A 20,023-nucleotide genomic window follows, 5' to 3' on the forward strand; every position below is an offset into this window, starting at 1 on the left:
GGTAAACAGCTGTTCATAGGGTAGGTGAATGTTTATAAGAAACTCCAGGCTCTTTTTCAAAGCAGTCGTACAATTTTGCCCTCCTGCAGCCTTTAAGCCAAACTGGGAGGATGATGAAGATGGGGGGGGGGATCACTGAGCTAGCCTCAGGCCACCTGAGGAGTCACACATACGGTGTCATCTTGCACAAAAAAGCAACCGTTCCTTCCGAGACAGACCCTGAGGAAGACAGACGAGGAACTGAGGTACAGAGCAAACTAGCGCCCCCATCTGAACCCAAGCCACACACGAGGCCTCACGTTGGCCTCGGCCCCAAACATCTGAAGAACAAGAGAGACAATTTTTTTTTTACCTTCCAAGCTTGCATTCTTTATCCACGTGCTCACCCTTTGGGATACAGAATTGAAAATATTTAAGAAACTGGAGGATGGGACTATTCCGTATGTAGACCAAGGGCCCTCCTCCTGAATTGTTTCCATTTCATGTGAGTATTTGATTCCTATTTGCCTCATTCGCCTAGATTCATTAGGCAGTGACCGAAGTCCCGTGAAATCCAATAGTGCTATGAAAAGCGACAGGAAACCCGAAGAGCATTCTGTGAAAAGGTCTCTCTGCAAGTTCTTCACCGACCACAGCAGCCGTGAGGCCACTCCGCCCCGGGCTCAGGGCCAGAGCGAGGAGAGCGCTGAGCACCAGACAGGGCTGGGCAGGGCCGGAGAAGGAACAGGGCGGGTCACAGGGCTAGCTGGCTGCTGCTCAGGGCTACAGCATGGGGCCAGAACCAGCAGGCAGTCGCAGGGCCAGAGTTGAGACGGGCTCCCCGGGTGTGGGGTGGGGCTTTTCAGACGCCATCCTGCAGAGCTCCCAAGTTCCCACAGAGGACGTGAAGGGATGGGTCTATGAGACTCTGCGCGACTCTGTCTTCACCCAAAGCATCTCTGACTTTCAGTGGTTTGTATCCTAAGGGTTGTACAAGGCTCATTGCTCTTTTTCTAAGACCAAAAAAAAAACCATCTTCTTACTAAAAACAATTTTAAAATGACTAGTTGAGAGGTAGAGCCCAAATTTTAGCCTCTACAGAGGCAGAGAGAAAACCTACATGTGTTAAGCAGGCTGGCGAATATATAAAAGGGGGTGGTGGGGACTGTGGCCGACTGGAGGGTCTATACGCCCTCCATGGGGCAGCTACCACAGGGCCCCAGTGAGCTGTAGCTCTGAGGGACTGAGGACCCAGTCTTGCCAGACCTGCTGATTTGCAAGAGAACCCAGCCAAACAGATTTTTACATAAAAGCGCTCAATTACTAAAGATCACCAACTAATTCAGTTTATCTTATAATATCATGTAGATCCAAAAAGCATATTAATACCTGGATTGGCCTCTCAATCACTAACTGGCTCTGGTTTGGAAAATACTAGAAATCATAGCAGCTTTTCATTGTTGTGGTGGGGAACTCACACCTTTCTTGAATGTAGAAGAGCTAGTTCTGTCTTTATGTTTTCTGCTAATCATCGTGTCCTCAATGCTTAGCCCGGAGCCTGGCCCTTCACTGCCCAAACCAGCTGTGGAATGACGGGGTGTGTCGTTGTCACCTGGCTCTCTGTTGCACCCACTTAGGCCTCAAATCTCAAACAAGTCTCCACTTCTGCTTTGATATTCCAGGTGGCAACCTTGTGGGAGGTAGACCATTCATGGGTGGGCAAACCTGGCACATCTGTATTTTTCTGGGCACTGCTGAATAATCTAAAAAGACAGGCTGTGTACTTAAGCCAGTCCAAAGCTGTGCTCTGCAGTTCCCAGGTCCTTTTAGGGTACAAGAAACTTCGGTTCACGCCAGGAAACCCCCCACCAGCATCATTTCTACTTAGGAAGGATGGAAGCCTCACTGCTCTGAGGAACAACTCCGGGGCAAAAACACTGATGGTCCTGTGGCTGGAGGTCCAAGAGCTGGCATTCCAGCAGATGCCCATGGTAACTGGAAGCAAGTCCTTCCACGCTTCAAAGTCAGGGGTTTGGCCGACTCTGCCGGACTTGCACGGGATATAACTGAATGATTCTGTGACCCATAGCTCACCTTGACCTACCTAACAGCTAAAAAGAATTGAAGTTGGAAATCAGAGAAAAGTTGTCTTTGTAAGAGTATTTAATGAGCAGTGAGCACCCTTCCCAGCCCTGTGCTGGAGATGTATTCTGTCTTCATCTAAGCCCAGTGACGGGACATCAAGGAACCATATGGAGTCCTTCCCTTGCGTTACCTGGAGTTTGAAGGACACCAAGAACTTTCAACCTCCCTCTAATGGTGCCTCTTCCTAAACAGGAGCTGCTATGGTCTGCGCCAGAGACGTAGACATGTCCTCTTCTGTCCAGGGCAAACGTGCATGAGTGTGTCCAATGAATCAGACATGAGCCACAGGAGAGGAAGGCCCTTTGCAGAACTGCTTAAATTCTGCCCAAGAGATAGATCTGCCCCAGGAGGCCTGATGACCCCAACCAGCGGTGAGTGGCCAGACCTAGATTCCTAAGAGCAGAGGGAGAAAAACAGAACTGGCACTCAGAGAAAATGTAATATTCCCAGTACAGACCCAGAGAAACCCACAAATGTACCCCAATAAGTGAAGTCAGTTTTGCTCATCTACTAACTTGCTGTAGTCCAAAGTAGTCAACACTTGATTCCATGAACACCGGGCACACCAGCCCTTTCCTGTCCCTCACCTCTCCTCCCTCCTCTGTTCAGACCTGGAGGGTCAGAAGCCTCATCTAGTAAGCTGGGGGCAGGACAGGAGGCAGAGAGAAACAAGGTGTAAAACTGAACAGAAGCTTCCCACTCACTCCCCACCCAATGTGCACACGAATATATTAATGTGCATGAACTAGATATATTCATTACTAAAATGAGGCTATTCTTGAAGCTAAAAATGACAGGAGAACTATTTAATTGTTAAGAATGAGCTAGCTGACTCTGTTGGCTCCCCAGGACTCTCTCGAAGTGTGAAGAACAATCGCCTGGCAGCTGAGGGGGGGAAGAACAGAATTGTTAAAATAATAGTTTTTTAATATGTAGGAAGACGAAAAGGCATTCAGACCCGGGGAACAGGGTGCCCAGCGGTGTTAAAGGGGTGAGAGTCTGAGGAAGAGCAGGTGGGTTGAGGCGGCCAAAGCAGAGGGCGTGAACAAGGGAGGTGGGGCCAGCTCACAGGGAAGCCTGTTTTCCATGCTCTGAAGTGTGTCCTTCATTCTGCTGGAGACGCAGCTCTCTGAGGAGGCAGAGATACAGTCTGTTGGGTAATTGCAGAAGATAACCCTGGCAACGGCATGGACAGAGACTGGAGTCTCTTTGGAGGTCACTGCTGTGATTCACGTGAAAGATGAAGGCCTGGATTAGGAGAGCTGTGGCTGGAACGGAAAGAGCGTGGATCTGAAAACCTGTCTGGAGGCAGCATTGTCGGGAACTAGCCACTCTTTGGCTAGAAGGAGTGGAGGAAAGAGAGAAGTCAAGGGTGACACCTTCTTAGAGGCTGGGCAACAGGTAGCTGAATGTGCCAGGAGCCTAGATAGGAAATAGAGGAGGAGGAGGAACTCGGAAGGAAAATAATGAGGTCAGTTTCAAACATGGTGAACCGGAGGTGCTATTGGCAGGACTTTCCTGGGAAGACGCCTGAGAAGCAGCTAGAAGTCTGGTCTTGGAACAGCAGAGAGGTTAAGGCTGGTGAGATGGATGCATCTGTCCCACCTCGGCATCCTCTGCAGGAGTGGCTCCAGCATGAGGCACTCATCCACACTGGAAAAATTCTTCCAATTACTTTTTGGCACATCTTAGAAGCAGAAGAGAAAAATGGATCGCTTTTTTACATTTTCATTACATTCATTCTAAAATTATACTCTCCTGATTTCCAAGGACTTCCAGTGCCTGGTGTTGATATATAACCACGTAACTTCACCCTCTGTATACAATGCTGAATTACTTACGCCTCTCCCAGGGCTCACTCCTGACATGGGATGTCAAACAGAAATAGAACATGCATCTCCTGCATCTGGGCTGAAACCTTACAGAGAAGTCTATGGGCGGCCATAAATAACCCCGCATGTTCCTGGAAAGGAGCTGTGTGTGCGGACAGCGTAGGGTCACTGCAGATTTATGAGCGCGTCCCCCAGGCCGCGGCTCGCACAGCCAGCGCAGGGGCCCGCGGACGGCGGGAGGTCCGAGGCAGCACCACGATGAAAGGACGGCTGGTCCCAGGGCTGTGGGACACCTGGGCACCCCAGGGCCACAGGACACCTTTCCATTTTCTAGCGTTTCTACTGCTACTCTTACAGCCAGGAAAAGACCCTGAGGGTCACTGAATCCTGAGTGTGTTTTCTTACAGCCGTTCGAATCTGTCACCAAGCGCACTAGACAAACTTCTGCTATTGTGGCTACAACGTCTCCCCGCTCTTCCACAAGCGCAAAGGTCGGCCTTAGATGAACTGTGCGTGGGTGGGCACTGCCTTCCCGTCTCTTCTTGCTTTTCTTTCTCATTTCCCACACTCTTGGTTTCCTCTCTCTCTCTCTCTCTCCCCCTCATTATCCTATGAAACTCCTCTTCTTGTGCATAATCTGGAGTAAATGACTTTACCTCTCAAGCCCTTCACTTTCTCACTTGTAACATGAAAGTGTAAGACCAAGTGCTTGTCAAACTTGAATGTGCAAGCGATGCCTCTGAGGATGCTGTTAGAATACAGATTCTGATTTAGTATCAGAACACTGGAGGGGGCCCAAGGCTCCACGTCTCTAACAAACTCAGGTGATTTTCATGCTGTTGACCCGAGAACCTCACTTTAAGTACGAAAACAATCCCGGACGGCAGGGCTCCCTTTCCTTGTACCCGCCGTCCGTTGGTAGAGCCTGCGAGGAGAGCCGTGGTGGGAGTGCTGGGGATACTTCAGCCTCCGTGGGGGGAAGTTGAACGTGGTAAAATGCTTTCAAAATAAGCACATCAAATATCTGCCTTCAATGAAAGAGATGATCTCTAAGGACTATTATCATTCCATATTTTAAAACATTTGTGTTTTTCTTCAACATGGAGCATTTCTCAGAAGCTGTTTACATATGAAAGAGTCTAATGAACTCATCAGTGTTGAGGCTGAATTATGGAGGACTTTTTAGAAATAAAGAGAGTGGAAATCATAAAATAAGGGTCAAAACAAGCAATCAAAAAGGATAGACGGTTAACTAACCAAAAGTTGGCTCATAGAAAATGGTCTTAAGATAGCACTTTGGGAAGAATGTTCAAGAGAAAAGAGAAGATGTAAATAAACACTACAGTAAGTAGAAAGGGAAAAATAACTACAGACATAGGAGATGTTTTAATAATTTTAAGGAAATATTATGAGTGAACAAACACCAGAAAACGTCAGAATCCAGAAGCAATGGGTATGTTGTTTTAAAAGTATAAAAATGAAAAAATTTTAATGTGAAAGAATGGAAAACTTATTCAGACAAATAATATTTAAGAAAACGAGAACGTAATAAAAAGCCTTCTCCCCAAACTCACACCCAGACACAAAAGCCAGGCACAGAGGGACTTACAGGTGTGTATTATCAAAACTTCAAACAACAAATAACCCTTATATTATACAAGTTGCCTAATAAGAAATAATAATAAAAAGGTTGTTTACTTGACTTGGGGTGGTGAAGCCATAACACATATACAGATGATGTATTACAGAACTGTATACCTGAAAGCTGTGTACTTTTATCAACCAATGTCACTTCAATAAAGTCAATAAAAAAGTTTAAAAAATAATGTTGAAGAAGGAAAAATGTATAATCTAGATGTCAAAACAAAACTGGGACAATACAAGGAGAGAATATTGTAGGTCCATTTCACTTAGAAATACAAAAAAAAAGTAAAGAAAAGAAATATAAAACACTGACTAACAGAATGTAACATATATTTAAAAATAAGTCATCATAATAGTTCACCCCAGATATTGGAGGATTATTAAACATTATAACATCTATCAATCCACTTCAAAATTTAAAACAGAAAAGTCATGGTTATCTCAATAAATAATGAGAAATCACTTTATTTAAGTCAGCACATTCTTAGTAAAACTTCAGAGGATAGGGATATGAAGTTTATCTTTCAAAAACCTATAGCAAACAAACTACATAATGAAGACATTTTAGAAGGTAGGGAATAAAGCAAAGATACACATTTTAACCACTACTGTTGACCACAGTTTGGAAGGTCTTACCCAATTCACTAAGATTTTTAAAAAAAAGCAAAAGATTGCCCTGACCAGTTTTGGTCAGTTGGTTGGGCATCGTCCCACAAGGTGAACGGCCACCAGTTGGTTTGATTCCCGGTCAGGGCACATGCCTAGGTTGCAGGCCTGGTCCCCAGTCGGGGAGCATGCGAGAGGCAACTGATCGATGTTTCTCTTTCATGTCAATGTTTTTCTGTCTCCCTCTCTTCCTTCTCCTCTTAGAATAAATAAAATCTTTTTAAAGAAGGCCAAAGATTGAAAAAACAGAAAGAGTTGCTATGCTTTGGAGAGACACTGCTCATTTATACAGAAAGCTAAAGGAAATTAAACTAACAAATATTTAAGTTGATGAGTAGATGAATGAATGAATAAATGAATGAATGAATGAGATGGTTCAGCAAGATCCCTAGACAGGAGGTCAACACAGAAACACAGCAGTATTCAAGCAGCACTCCTAGAATGGCAGCTTGGGAAGTTCCACACGCCTCCTCTGTCTTAGTCTGTTCAGGCTGCTGTAACAAAATACGACTGACTGGGTAGCTTTAAAACAACAGAAATTTATTGCTCGTAGTTGGAAAGGCTGAAGTCTAAGATTGTGCTGTCAGCATAGTCATGAGGGACCTCTACCAGGTCCCAGACTTCTTGTTGTACCCTCACATGGTGTGGGGGGCTTGCTGAAGGGTATCTCTGGGGCTCCTTTCATAGAGCAGTCATCTCATCCCCCAGGGCTCCGCCCAGTCACCTCCCAAAGGCCCCACCTACTAACAACACTGTGTTTGGGAGATAAGATTCAGTGTATATAGATTTGGAGGAGACAGATTCAGCTCATAGCACTCTCGCCAGGGGAATAACCATTATCGGTGAAATTTATAAACACAGTAATCTAAAGTCTCTGGGTTTTCCGAACCTGATGAGAGGAAAAGCTATGCAAGTCCAAGAAGCACTGAGAGTTCCAATCAAGAGGAACCCCCAAAAACCCACTCCAAGGCACATCTTAGTTAAAATGGCAACATTCCAAGACAAAGAGAGAATCCTAAAAGCAGCAAGAGAAAAGCAGCAAATAACATACAAGGGAGCTCCGATAAGGCTATCAACTGATTTCTCAACAGAAACATTACAAGCCAGAAGGGAATGGTCAAAAATATTTCAAGCAATGAAAAACAAAGGCCTACAACCAAGAATACTCTACCCAGCAAGGCTCTCATTCAAAATAGAAGGTGAAATAAGGAGTTTCTCAGACAAAGGAAGACTGAAAGAATACATCTCCACCAAACCAGCATTGCAAGAGATGCTAAAGGGACTGTTCTAGGAAAAAACAAGAGAGGAGAGGAACAGAGGTACAAAGGGAAATGAATAAATACACGTCAATAATAACCTTAAATGTAAATGGATTAAATGCTCCAATTAAAAGACATAGGGTAACGGAATGGATAAGAAAACAGGACCCACATATTTGCTGTCTACAAGAAACACACCTCAAAACAAAAGATTTACACAGACTGAAAGTAAAGGGATATAAAAAAATATTCCAAGCAAACGGACCGGAAAAAAAAGCCGGGGTAGCAGTTCTCATATCAGACAAAATGGATTTCAAAGCAAGGACAATAAAAAGAGACAAAGAAGGACATTTCATAATACTTAAAGGAACAATCCATCAAGAAGATATGACTTTGATAAACATATATGCACCCAACATAGGAGCACCCAAATACATAAAGCAAATACTAGAAGACCACAAAAAGGATATCAACAACAACACACTCATAGTAGGGGACTTCAACACTCCATTATCAACAATAGACAGATCATCAAAGCAAAGAAACACCAAGGATATACAGGCATTGAACAACACACTAAACCACATGGATCTAACTGATATATATAGAACTTTTCACCCCAAAGAAGCAAAATATACATTCTTTTCAAGTGCACATGGGACATTTTCAAAGATAGACCACATGATAGGTCACAAAACAAGCCTCAACAAATTCAAGAAAATTGAAATCATATCAAGCATCTTTTCAGATCACAATGCCTTGAAACTAGAAATCAACCTCAGAGGAAAAAATCAAAGACACCCAAACTCATGGAGATTGAATAACATGCTATTAAATAATGAATGGGTTAACAATGACATCAAAGAAGCAATCAAGAAATTTCTAGAAACTAATGATAATGAGCACACAACAACCCAAAACCTGTGGGACACAGCAAAAGCAGTCCTGAGAGGGAAGTTTATAGCAATACAGGCATATCTGAAAAGGCTAGAAGAATCTCAAATAAAAAACCTAACCACAATGCTACAAGAACTAGAACAACAACAACAAACAAAGCCTAGGGCAAGAAGAAGGAATGAAATCATCAAGATCAGAGCAGAACTAAATGACATAGAGACTAAACAAACAATCCAAAAGATCAACGAAACTAGGAGCTGGTTCTTCGAAAAAATCAACAAAATCGACAAGCCTCTAGCCAGTCTAATCAAGAAAAAAAGAGAGAAGACACAAATAAACAAAATCAGAAATGAAAGAGGAGAAATCACGACTGATACCTCAGAAATACAAATGATAGTTAGAAAATACTTCAGACAACTGTATGACAAGAAATTTGACAATCTAGAAGAAATGGACAAATTTCTAGAAACATACAACCTTCCAAAACTGAATCAAGAAGAAGTGGAAAGTCTCAACAGACCAATAACAAAGAAGGAAATTGAAACAGTAATCCAAAATCTCCCGGCACACAAAAGCCCTGGACCGGATGGCTTCACAGGCGAATTCTACAAAACATTCAGGGAAGAACTAACTCCTATCCTCCTCAAACTGTTCCAAAAAATCCAAGAAGAAGGGAAAATCCCAAACTCTTTCTATGAAGCCAGTATTATCCTAATCCCCAAACCAGGTCAAGACACAACAAAGAAAGAAAACTACAGGCCAATATCACTGATGAACATCGATGCTAAAATCCTCAATAAAATATTGGCAAACAGGATCCAGCAACACATCAAAAAGATCATACATCATGATCAAGTGGGCTTCATTCCAGGGATGCAAGGATGGTTTAATATTCGCAAATCAATAAATATAATACATCACCTAAACAGAATGAAAGACAAAAATCACATGATCATATCAATAGATGCAGAAAAAGCATTTGATAAAGTTCAACACCCATTTATGATGAAAACACTCAGCAAAATGGGAATAAAGGGAGCATATCTTAACATAATTAAGGCTATATATGAGAAGCCTGAAGCCAACATCATACCCAATGGACAAAAACTGAAAGCATTCCCCCTGAACTCAGGAACGAGACAAGGTTGTCCACTCTCTCCACTCCTTTTCAACATAGTGTTGGAAGTCCTAGCCACAGCAATCAGACAAGAAAAAGAAATAAAAGGAATCCAAATTGGGAAAGAGGAAGTGAAACTTTCATTATATGCAGATGATATGATAGTATACCTAGAAAATCCTATAAACTCCACTAAAAGACTACTCAATATAATAAGTGAATTTGGCAAAATCGCAGGGTACAAAATAAATATACAGAAATCCAAGGCATTTCTGTACACCAACAATAAAATAGCAGAGACAGAGACAAAAAAGAAAATACCATTTACTATAGCAACAAGAAAAATAAAGTACCTAGGAGTAAACTTAACCAAAGAGATAAAAGACCTGTACTCTGAAAATTACATAACATTGAAGAAAGAAATTAAGGAAGAAACAAATAAATGGAAGCAAATACCATGTTCTTGGATGGGAAGAATCAACATCATCAAAATGGCCATACTACCCAAAGCAATTTACAAATTCAATGCAATCCCTATTAAAATACCAATGACATATTTCACAGACCTAGAACAAATACTCCATAAATTCATATGGAACCAAAAAAGACCCCGAATAGCAAAGGCAATCTTGAGACAGAAGAACACAGCAGGAGGAATCACAACACCAGATATCAAACAATACTACAAAGCCACTGTAATCAAAACAGTATGGTACTGGCATAAGAACAGACATATAGATCAGTGGAACAGAATAGAGAGTCCAGAAATAAACCCAGGCCTCTATGGTCAACTAATCTTTGATAAAGGAGGAAGGAACATAAAATGGAGTGAGAAGAGCCTTTTAACAAATGGTGCTGGGAGAACTGGATAGGGACCTGCAAAAAAATGAAACTAGACCACCAACTTACACCACACACGAGAATAAACTCAAGATGGATCAAAGACTTAAATGTAAGCCGTGACACCATAAAAGTCCTAGAGGAAAACATAGGCAAGAAAATATCAGATATCTCACGTAACAATCTCTTCACGGATACATCTCCTAAAGCAAGAGAAATAAAGGAAAAAATAAATAAATGGGATTACATCAAACTGAAGAGTTTCTGCTCAGCAAAAGAAAACAACAGCAAATTGAAAAGGAAACCAACCATATGGGAAAACATATTTGCCAATGACATCACAGACAGGGGACTGATTTCCAAAATATATAAAGAGCTGATACGACTCAACATCAAGAAAACAAACAACCCAATTAAAAAATGGGCAAGGGACCTGAACAAACACTTCTCCGAAGAGGACATACAGAAGGTCCATAGACACATGAAAAAATGCTCAACATCATTAGCCATCAGGGAGATGCAAATAAAAACCACAATGAGATACCACCTTACACCAGTCAGAATGGCCATCATCAACAAATCAACAAGCAACAAGTGCTGGCGAGGATGTGGAGAAACGGGAACCCTACTGCACTGTTGGTGGGAATGCAGACTGGTGCAGCCACTATGGAGAACAGTATGGAATTACCTCAAAAGATTAAAAATGGAACTGCCTTTTGAACCAGCGACTCCACTACTAGGATTATACCCGAAGAATCTTGAAACACCAATTCAAAAGAACTTATGCACCCCTATGTTCATAGCAGCACTGTTTACAATAGCTAAGTGCTGGAAACAACCTAAGTGCCCATCTGTAGATGAGTGGATCAAAAAACTGTGGTACATTTACACAATGGAATACTATGTAGCAGAAAGAAAGAAGGAACTCCTACCATTTGCAACAACATGGATGGAACTAGAGAGAATTATGCTTAGTGAAATAAGCCAGGCAAAGAAAGAAAAATACCATATGATATCACCTAATACAGGAAACTAAAGAACAACACAAACAAAGGAAATAAATAGAACAAAGAGCAGAATAGCAGTCAATAGGGGGGAGGGGAGAGGGAGAGAAGGGGGATAAGTAAGGGAAGGGTTTAATTAAAGAGCCTGTATAAAAGACTCATGGACATAGACAACAGGGAGGGATATGATTGCGGGAGAGGGGGTGGGCTGGGTGGGGGAGAGAAATTGGGGGAAAAGGGGACAACTGTAATTGAAAAACCAAAAAAAATAAAAAATAAAAAAAAAATAATAAAGTCTCTGGGAATTTTTCTAAAGGCATACAGCAAATGGAGAAACATTTGTTCACGAAAACCTACTAAATCTCAGTAAGCCAGTGGTATTTGAGTCACAACCTACTCCTTACCTGGCTCTCTCCACCCTGTCCATCCACCAGCACAGTGTGAAAGAAGTTCTACTGTGGGCAGATGTTGCCGGGAAGACAGGGCTCACTCTCACCCCATTTTCAGTCTAGGGATATAGTTACCCCTTGGGAGGAGCAGCTTGTCAGCAGTTCGTGTCCCCCAAACCCAGAGGTCTGGGCCTCCCCCACACTCATAAGGTGCAAAATCTACCCTAGACATAGCAGGCCAATAATACTTGGCCCAGGTCACCCTGAGCCTAGCTCACTTGTAGGGTGGAGGCTCTGTGGTTGAAGAAGTAAGGCAAGAAAACCAGAGATTGCCACTATGCTCAGAGTTGTGCTCATGGAGCAAGGATACCGCTCCAAGGGCAGTGGGCCATTGTCCCCGGCCCCAGCTCCAGAGCAGCAGTGCAGAAGTTCTGCTCAGTGGGGAGGCAGGCTGTAGGAACGGAGAGCTGAGCTCCATTTATCTCCCTAAAAAGTCTGACTTTACTTGCAACAGAGAGTGGAAAAGTTCAAGCTAAAAAGCATTTTGATAGATAGTAAAGATTTTGTTGTGAGGCAGTTAGAGAAGATGTGTAGCGTTGGAATAGCAGTGAGCAAAATGGTGGATCAGTTAGAAGTTCAGTAAAGAGACTCAAGGAAGACAGGGAGACAGGTCAGAACTGTCGTGGGCTTGAAACAAGCTTCAAAGACTGGCTTCAGCAACTTGCCTCTGCAAAAGGCCTGACTTTAATCTGATCAAATTGTGGAGCAATATACACTCAAAAGCAATGCAGAAAATTCTATGTTGTCATAAATGCCCAGTTTCGGCAAAAAATTTGCAAGATATGCACAGAAATGTGAAAGTGTAATTTATACACAGGAATAAAAGCAGACAAAAGAAACTGCCTTTGAGGACAGCCAGATGTTGACTGGACAGAAACTTAAAAATAATTATTACAAATGTGTTAAACTAACAAAAGGATATAACATTTAAAGAATCAAAGGAAGGTATGATGGCAGTGTCACATTAAATAGAAAATATCAATAGAGGTAGAAATTATTTAAAAGGACCAAATGAAAAGTTTGGAGTTGAAAAGCAAAATAAACAAAACGAAAAATTTACTAGAGGGGCGCAAAAGCAGATTTCAGCTGGCAGAAGACAGAATCAGCCAACAGAGAGAAAAAGAGGAAGAGAAAAATATAAACGGAGCCTCTGAGAAATATGAGCCACCATTATGCTTAATGGTAACATCAGATGAAGGAGAGAGAAGGGACAAGAAAAAGTATCTGAAGAAATGCGACCACCCATCAATCTATATGCTATACAAATACAAAGATATACTATGCAAATAACAAACACAAGAGAGCTGCAGGGGCTATGCTAATAATAAACAAAATGAACTTTTAAAAATGTTACTAGAGATCAAATAAAACATATTATAATAGAAAGGTCAATCCGATCAGAAGATATAACCATTATAAACATATAATGAGTTGGGCAGAGCCTCGGAATACATTCCCCAAAATGTTTTTTATAACATTAGTCTATACATTCAAGAAGCTCACCAAGGTCAGTCCAGAGAAGATAAAACACAAAGAAATTCACCTTCAGATGTATCATAGTCAAAATGTTGAAAGAGAAAATTTTGAAAGCAGCAAAAGAGAAATAATTCCTTGCACACAAGGGAACCCCAATAAGTTTAAAAACTGACTTCCAGTCAGAAACAATGGTGACCACAAAGGAGTGGGATGGCCATATTCAAAGTGCTGAATAAAGAAGCTGTCAGCTAAAAATATTACATCCGGCAAAACTATGTTTCAAAATCAATGGAGAAACTAGGACATTACAAGGCAAACAGAAACTTCTAGCAGACCCAGTGAACAAGAAATTGTGAAGGAAGTTCTTCGAACTATCAGCAAATGGCACCATACAGTAGTTCAATTCACAAGAGAAAACAAAGAGCTCTGATGAAAATAATTTCATATGTAATTACAAAATACCATATTAATGCACATTTGTCCTTTCTTCTCTTAACTGACTTAAAAACAATTACTGATATACAGGATAGGGCAAAAGTACATTTACAGTTCTGAGTACATGAAACACAGAGTTTATTCTCATATTATCACTTACTAATTATTCTATTATTTTCCACACAAACAACTGTAAACCTACTTTTACCCCATCCTGTAGATATCTAAACACATGTGAAGATATAAATTATATATATATATCTAAACATGTATCTATTACATGTTGTATATCTAAACATACATAACACATATATCATACGTGCGTGTTTGTGTTCTTGGACCTCTAATCTACAGAAAGAGCCGTGTACAGCAGGAGGCGGGGACAAAGCTGCACACTTCCCAGTAACAGTGGGCGGGACAAGGGAGCACGGAGAGGACACCAGGTGGCAATTTGAATTCACAGAAAGAAAGAAAACAAAATTCTTAAATAAAGGGATTAATACAACAAACTCCATAAAAGTACTTGCTCTTCTCTATTCTCTCAGCTTCACTAAAATACACAGAACTATAAAAAGTCATAATTATAACAATGTACTGATGGGCATGGGCATGCAGCATAAACATTATACATCTACATATACATGTAACAACAGCACAAAACACAGTGAGTAGGGACTAGAATTGTACAGGTGCAACATTTCTACATTTTGCTGGAACTGAGATACTATAAATCTGAAGTAGAGTCTGGTAAAATCTATAATGGAGACCTAGAGAAGCTACTAAGAAGCTGTCTCAAAAAATATAGATTAAAAAAACCAGTAAAAGAATTAACATAGCACAATAAAAATATCTGCTTAATGAAAAAGAAAGCAGTAAAGAAGAAAGGAAGAAAAATGATATGAGACATGGAAACCAAAATATCAGACCTAAACTCTATCAATAAGCGTACCATGTGTGAAAGGATTAAACAGTCCAATTAAAGGAGAGAAAGACTGGATAAAAAACAAGACCTAACTGTATGCTGACTAAAGGAGCTACATTTTAGACCCAAAGGTACAAACAGGTTTAAAGTAAAAAGAGGAAAAAGATATACCGCGCAAAGAGCAACCACAAGAGCACGGCAACGGCTGTACTAATAACAAACATACTTTAAAGCAAAGTGCTACACATTATAATGGAACTTATTATAATGAAAAGGTCAATCCAACAAGAAGATATAACCATTATAAATATATAATGAACCTAACAGAGGATCATAACACATGAAGCAAAAATTGACAACACTAAAAAAAAAAATACACAATTCAACAATAATTATCGGAGACTTCAATATTCCTCTTTCAATAAAGAGGAAAAATGAGAAGATGCGCAAGGATATAGAAGACCTGAAAAACATTATAAACCAAACAGACCTAACAGACAGGCACAGAGAGGTGTTCAGCAGGCAGAATACATCTTCTCAAATGCACATTCCCCCGTTCTCAAATGGAAAATTCCCCAGGATAAGCCATTTGGTAGGCCATAAGGCAAGCTACATTAAATTTTAAATAACTGAAGTCCTATAAAGCACATTTCTGACTACTAGGGAATTAAATTAGAAATTAATAACAGAAGGAAAGCTGGACAATTCTCAAATAACTGAAAAATAAACAACACACTCTTAAATCACCAATGGGTCAAAAACATCATAAGAGAAACTGAAAGCACTTTGAGACAGACGAAAACAGAAACACAGCACACCAAAACTTACGGGATGAACAGCTAAAGCAGAGCTTGGAAGGAAGTTATGACTGTAAATGCTTATGTTAATTTAAATTCTTTCTCTAATTCTCCACCTCGAAAAGCAGAAAAAGAAGAGCAAAGTAAACCCAAAGCGAGCAGAAACAAGGATGTATAAGGATTAGAGTAGAAATAAATAGGAGTAGAAAAAACAATAGAGAAAATCAGTGAAAGCAAAAGATGGTCCTTTGAAAGCTCGACATTCACAAATCTTTAGCCAGATGAACTAAGCATAAAGGAGGGGAAAACACTTGAACTACTTAAGTCAGAAGTAAAAGAAATAACATCGCCAATGCCATTGCCAAAATAAAAAGAAGTATAAATGAGTACTATGAACAACCATACGCCAACAAATTACGTAATTTAGATGAAATAGGCAAATTTCTATAAAATTGATGCAAGAAGAAACAGTAAATATGAATAGGCCTATCTAAAGAAAAGCTCAGGGATATTAGTGGAATGAACATAAAGTTGGGCCAGGTGGATCAGGCCGACTTTATTAATTTAGGACCACTAAGCAGAGATTCTGGACCTGACGTTGTAGCTCGAGGGGTTAGAAAGCATTCTCAGTTAGTTTGGTCCGTTGGACCAAAAGGGGATGCGCACTAAGTGAAGGTGAAACATCGAGGGAAATTAGCCTGTTAGAGTGGGTTTGTCATGTAGGACCTGCCCACCCATGCCAGGAGGACCCAAAGGACGCACTTCTCACAACTGGGAAAAATACATGTGTGAGGGGAGCTCCAGGGTCCTTGAATAGCCCTGGGGCTCCTCTTTTCTGTGGTGAGAAGTTACAGTGAAAGCTGGGGCCACTGAACTGGGATCCTTCATCGCAGGAGGGCTAATTGCGTCTTGGAATGGCAGGGGCCAAATAATGGTCCTCACCCGTCAAAGACAGAGGGTGGCGGAGCCAAACGCATCACCAGGACAATCTCATTCACAGACGCCTTTGGCTCTGGCTAGTGGATCATGGTGCTCCTGGAAGAGAAGCAGATGAGCTGTCTGTTTGGTTCTTTTGAAGATTTTCATTTATTTGTTTTTAAAGAGTGGAGAAAGGAGGGAGAAAGAGAGGGGAAAAAGATGTGAGGGAGATACATCCATCAGTTGTCTCTCACACACACACCCCAGCCAGGGACCTGGCCTGCAACCCAGGCACATGCCCTGACCAGGAATTGAACCAGCAACATTTTGGTTCACAGGATGACACTCAGCCCACTGAACCACACCAGTCAGGGCTAACATGGGCAGTCTATTAAACTCCTACTTAATCTATATAAGCAGAAGAGTCCTAGGTCAAGTAAGCAGAAATATCAATTGAATCACCAACACAAAGAGTCATGGCTCCTTAACTGTGTTCCTCACTGAGCCAGTCGGCAGACCCCTTGAGGAAGGACCCCAGTACACTACCCAAACTGTATACTGTTAATTTTTCTCCTGCCTCTCCCCCAAGGCACCTACAGTCTTTCACCCATGTAACCCTGCCGTGGGGAAAGGAAAATAATCAGACTCGGGAAATTCCTGGCCCCTGCCATTCCAAGACGCAATTGGCCCTCCTGCAATGAAGGATCCCAGTTCGGTGGCCCCAGTTTTCACTGTAACTTCTCACTACAGAAAAGCGGAGCCACAGGGCTATTCAAGGACCCTGGAGCTCCCCTCACACATGTATCTTTCCCACTTGTGACAAGTGTGTGGTCGGCGCGGCTGCTCGGCGAGGCCCGACGGCCCGGTCCGGCGCGCTGCGCGGCGGCCGGCGGCGGCACCATCCACGGCGGGCTCGGGAGACGGAGGCCGGGCTCAGCGCGGGCTCCCCGGCATGCCCCGGCCGGCCGCCGCCTCAGAGCCGGGCCGCGTACGCAGGGTGGCTCCGCAAGCGCCGGGATGCGGGCCGGGCCTTCCCTCGCACCACGGTGCTCCGCTGCACCGCGCGCCCGGGCACCTCCGCCCCGTGCCCCGCGCCCCCAACAGAGCGCGCGGTCCCTGCCGCCCGGTCGTCGCGGGCCCATGGACGCGGCCTCCTGGGCCCGCTGCCTACCTGCGCTCGGGCCCGCCTCTCAGGTGCCGGGCCGCTTCGGGTCCCTGCGGTCGGGGCGCCACCAGTGTCCCGGGCGCCCCGCGGCCGCAGCAGATGCTACTGGAGCCTCTACGCACTCCCGGGGCGGGGCAGTCTGGTGGGCGGGCGCAGGGGAGGAGGAAGCCAGAGGGGCAGTGATCGGCGGCCCTGTCGGCCAATGGCAGCGCCGATCTTCGCCTACCAAAGGAAGCCCTCGGCCAGTGGCAGCCAGGGGCGGGGACAAAGGGCAGGGCGTAAGGTCACTTGCCTACGGTGGGGCGCGGGGATGGGGCCTTCAGGTTGGGTGGGCTGGTGTGGGGCCAGCAGAGTACTCCCAGCAGCGACGGTGGCGGAGGCGGTGGGTCGCAGCGGCCGGAGCGGGAGCGGTGGCGGAGACGGCCCCAGCGGCGGCGGAGGTAGGAGAGGCCGTCGGAGGGGCGGTGGGAGCGGGGTCGGTGGCGCCGCCTGTCGGATCAGCGGCGGCGTCTTTGACAGAAGCGGGGACGGCGGCGGAGGTGCTATCGGCGGGAGGGCCCGGAGCGGCGGCGGAGGAGGCGGGAGCGGGGGCGGCGGGAGAGGCGGTGGCTGATAGCACCTCCGCCGATGCCACAGGTCCTGCCGACGCCCCAGCTACCGCCGCCGCTCGCGCCGCCGCCTCCGGCCCCCGTCCCACCGCCGCCGCCCCGGGTCCCACCGCCGCCGCCCCCGGTCCCAGCGGCGGCAGAGGTTGGAGAGGCCGTCTGAGGGTCGGCGGGGGCGGGGGCGGCGGCGATGGATCGGCGGGGCGGTCGCGGTGGGACCCGGGGGTGGCCGCGGTGGGACCCGGAGGGCGGCGGCGGCGGGACCCGGTGGCGGCGGCGGAGGTGCTATCGGCGGGAGGGCCCGGAGCGGCGGCGCTGGGACACGGGGCGGCGGCGCTAGGATGGGGTCGGGGGGCCGCGGCGGCGGGAGTGGGGGCGACGGCGGTGGGACCAGGGCCGGAGGCGGCGGCGCGAGCGGCGGCGGCGGGAGCTGGGGCGGCGGTGTGAGCTGGGGCGGCGGCAGGACCTGGGGCGTCGGCGGTGGCGCTATCGGCCACCGCCGCTCCCGCTCCGGGCCCTCCCGCCGATAGCACCTCCGCCGTCACCCCAGCTCCAGCTCCCGCCGCTCCCGCCGCCGCCGGCCCCGATTCCACTGCCGCAGCCCCCGTTCTCGCCACCGCCGGCCACGGTCCCACAGCCGCCACCCCCGCTCCAGGCGCCGCCGACCCCGGCCCCAGTGGCGGCAGAGGTAGGAGAGGCCGTCGGAGGGGCGGTGGGAGCGGGGACGGCCGGCGGAGGTGTTATCGGTGGCAGCGGCCGGAGCGGCGGCGGCGGCGGCGGAGGCGATGGGAGCGGGGGCGGCCGGAGAGGCGGTGGTCGATAGCACCTCCGCCGCCGCCGTCCCCGCTCTCCCACCGCGGACGGCGCCGCTCCGGGCGCTGACACCGACCGCCTCCGCCACCGTCGCTGCTGGGAGTACTCTGCTGGCCCCACACCAGCCCACCCAACCTGAAGGCCCCAACCTGAAGGGTAGAGAAACAAGCAAAGATTTATGATTCTCCCCACCAACCAGGTCAGGCACGTTCTTGCCTCAGGGCCTTTGCACTGGCTATTCCCGCTGGAAGTCCTCACTATTCCTTAAACAACAAGGCACATTCCTGCCTCAAGGCCTGTGCACTGGTTATGCCCCCTGCCTGGAACTCACCTCCCCACTGATGCTGGGATGGCTCAACCCTCAGCTCCCTCAGTTTTTTAACTCAGATGTCACTTCTCACAGAGCCCCTCCATGGCCTCTATTTAAAGTCACAAGCCCCTGACTTAGCACCTGATCCCCCTTTCCTGTTCATCATTTCCCTGTAGCACTCATTACCCCAGTATCAATTATGAATATGTTTACATTGTCTACACTCTGCCTTTCCTGCTAAAACAGGAGCTCCGCAGGGAAAGGTTCGTTGGTGGTTTTGTTCACGGCTGGTGCGCACCCAGCGAATGCTGAATGAAGATGGAACGAGGACGTGGATGTGTGAGGAAGGAACCCCAGGCAGATGGGCTGGCCTGGAACCTGCCAAGGACACCTCCTCCAACCCAGCATCCTGCCCTCCCTCCCTGGGCCCCACCCCCACTCCTGCCGTAACCCACCCTCCGGGCCTGTTCCAGCTGTTCCGCCAGCTCTCCCAGCGCCTGAGTGTGGCGCTGCCTCAGCTCCTGCACTGCCACCTCGTGAATGCGTGTCTCCTCCTCCAGAGTCTTCTTCAACTCCGTCACCTCCTGTTCCCTCTTGGACCTTTGATTGGGGGACAGGGGCAGGGAACAGAATTTCAGAACAGGGGAAGGCAGGGACTATGGGGGAGCCCCCCAACAACTGGTTGGGCTTCCGTTTATTGTATCTGTCCAAGAATGGGACCTCAGTGTACGCCGAGGGGGGAATGTGGCT

The 20,023-nt window shown here is 45.7% G+C and overlaps 1 protein-coding gene across 1 annotated transcript in view; it reads right to left on the reverse strand.

The window, feature by feature from the left end:
- Positions 1 to 4,121: 4,121 nt before the first annotated feature.
- The window catches only part of LOC149994781 (myosin-14-like), a 40,295-nt gene continuing 24,393 nt past the window's right edge, over positions 4,122 to 20,023 (reverse strand). The window contains exons 18-19 of the mRNA XM_090259086.1: positions 19,729 to 19,873; positions 4,122 to 4,238 (exon numbers count right to left, since the gene is read on the reverse strand). Of these exons, the coding sequence (XP_090115212.1) occupies positions 4,122 to 4,238; positions 19,729 to 19,873 (262 nt within the window). The remainder of the gene's footprint in view (positions 4,239 to 19,728; positions 19,874 to 20,023) is intronic.

Source organism: Furipterus horrens, unplaced genomic scaffold (assembly GCF_987537825.1).
Source record: "Furipterus horrens unplaced genomic scaffold, mFurHor1.1.pri manual_scaffold_13, whole genome shotgun sequence".
NCBI lineage: Eukaryota > Metazoa > Chordata > Mammalia > Chiroptera > Furipteridae > Furipterus > Furipterus horrens.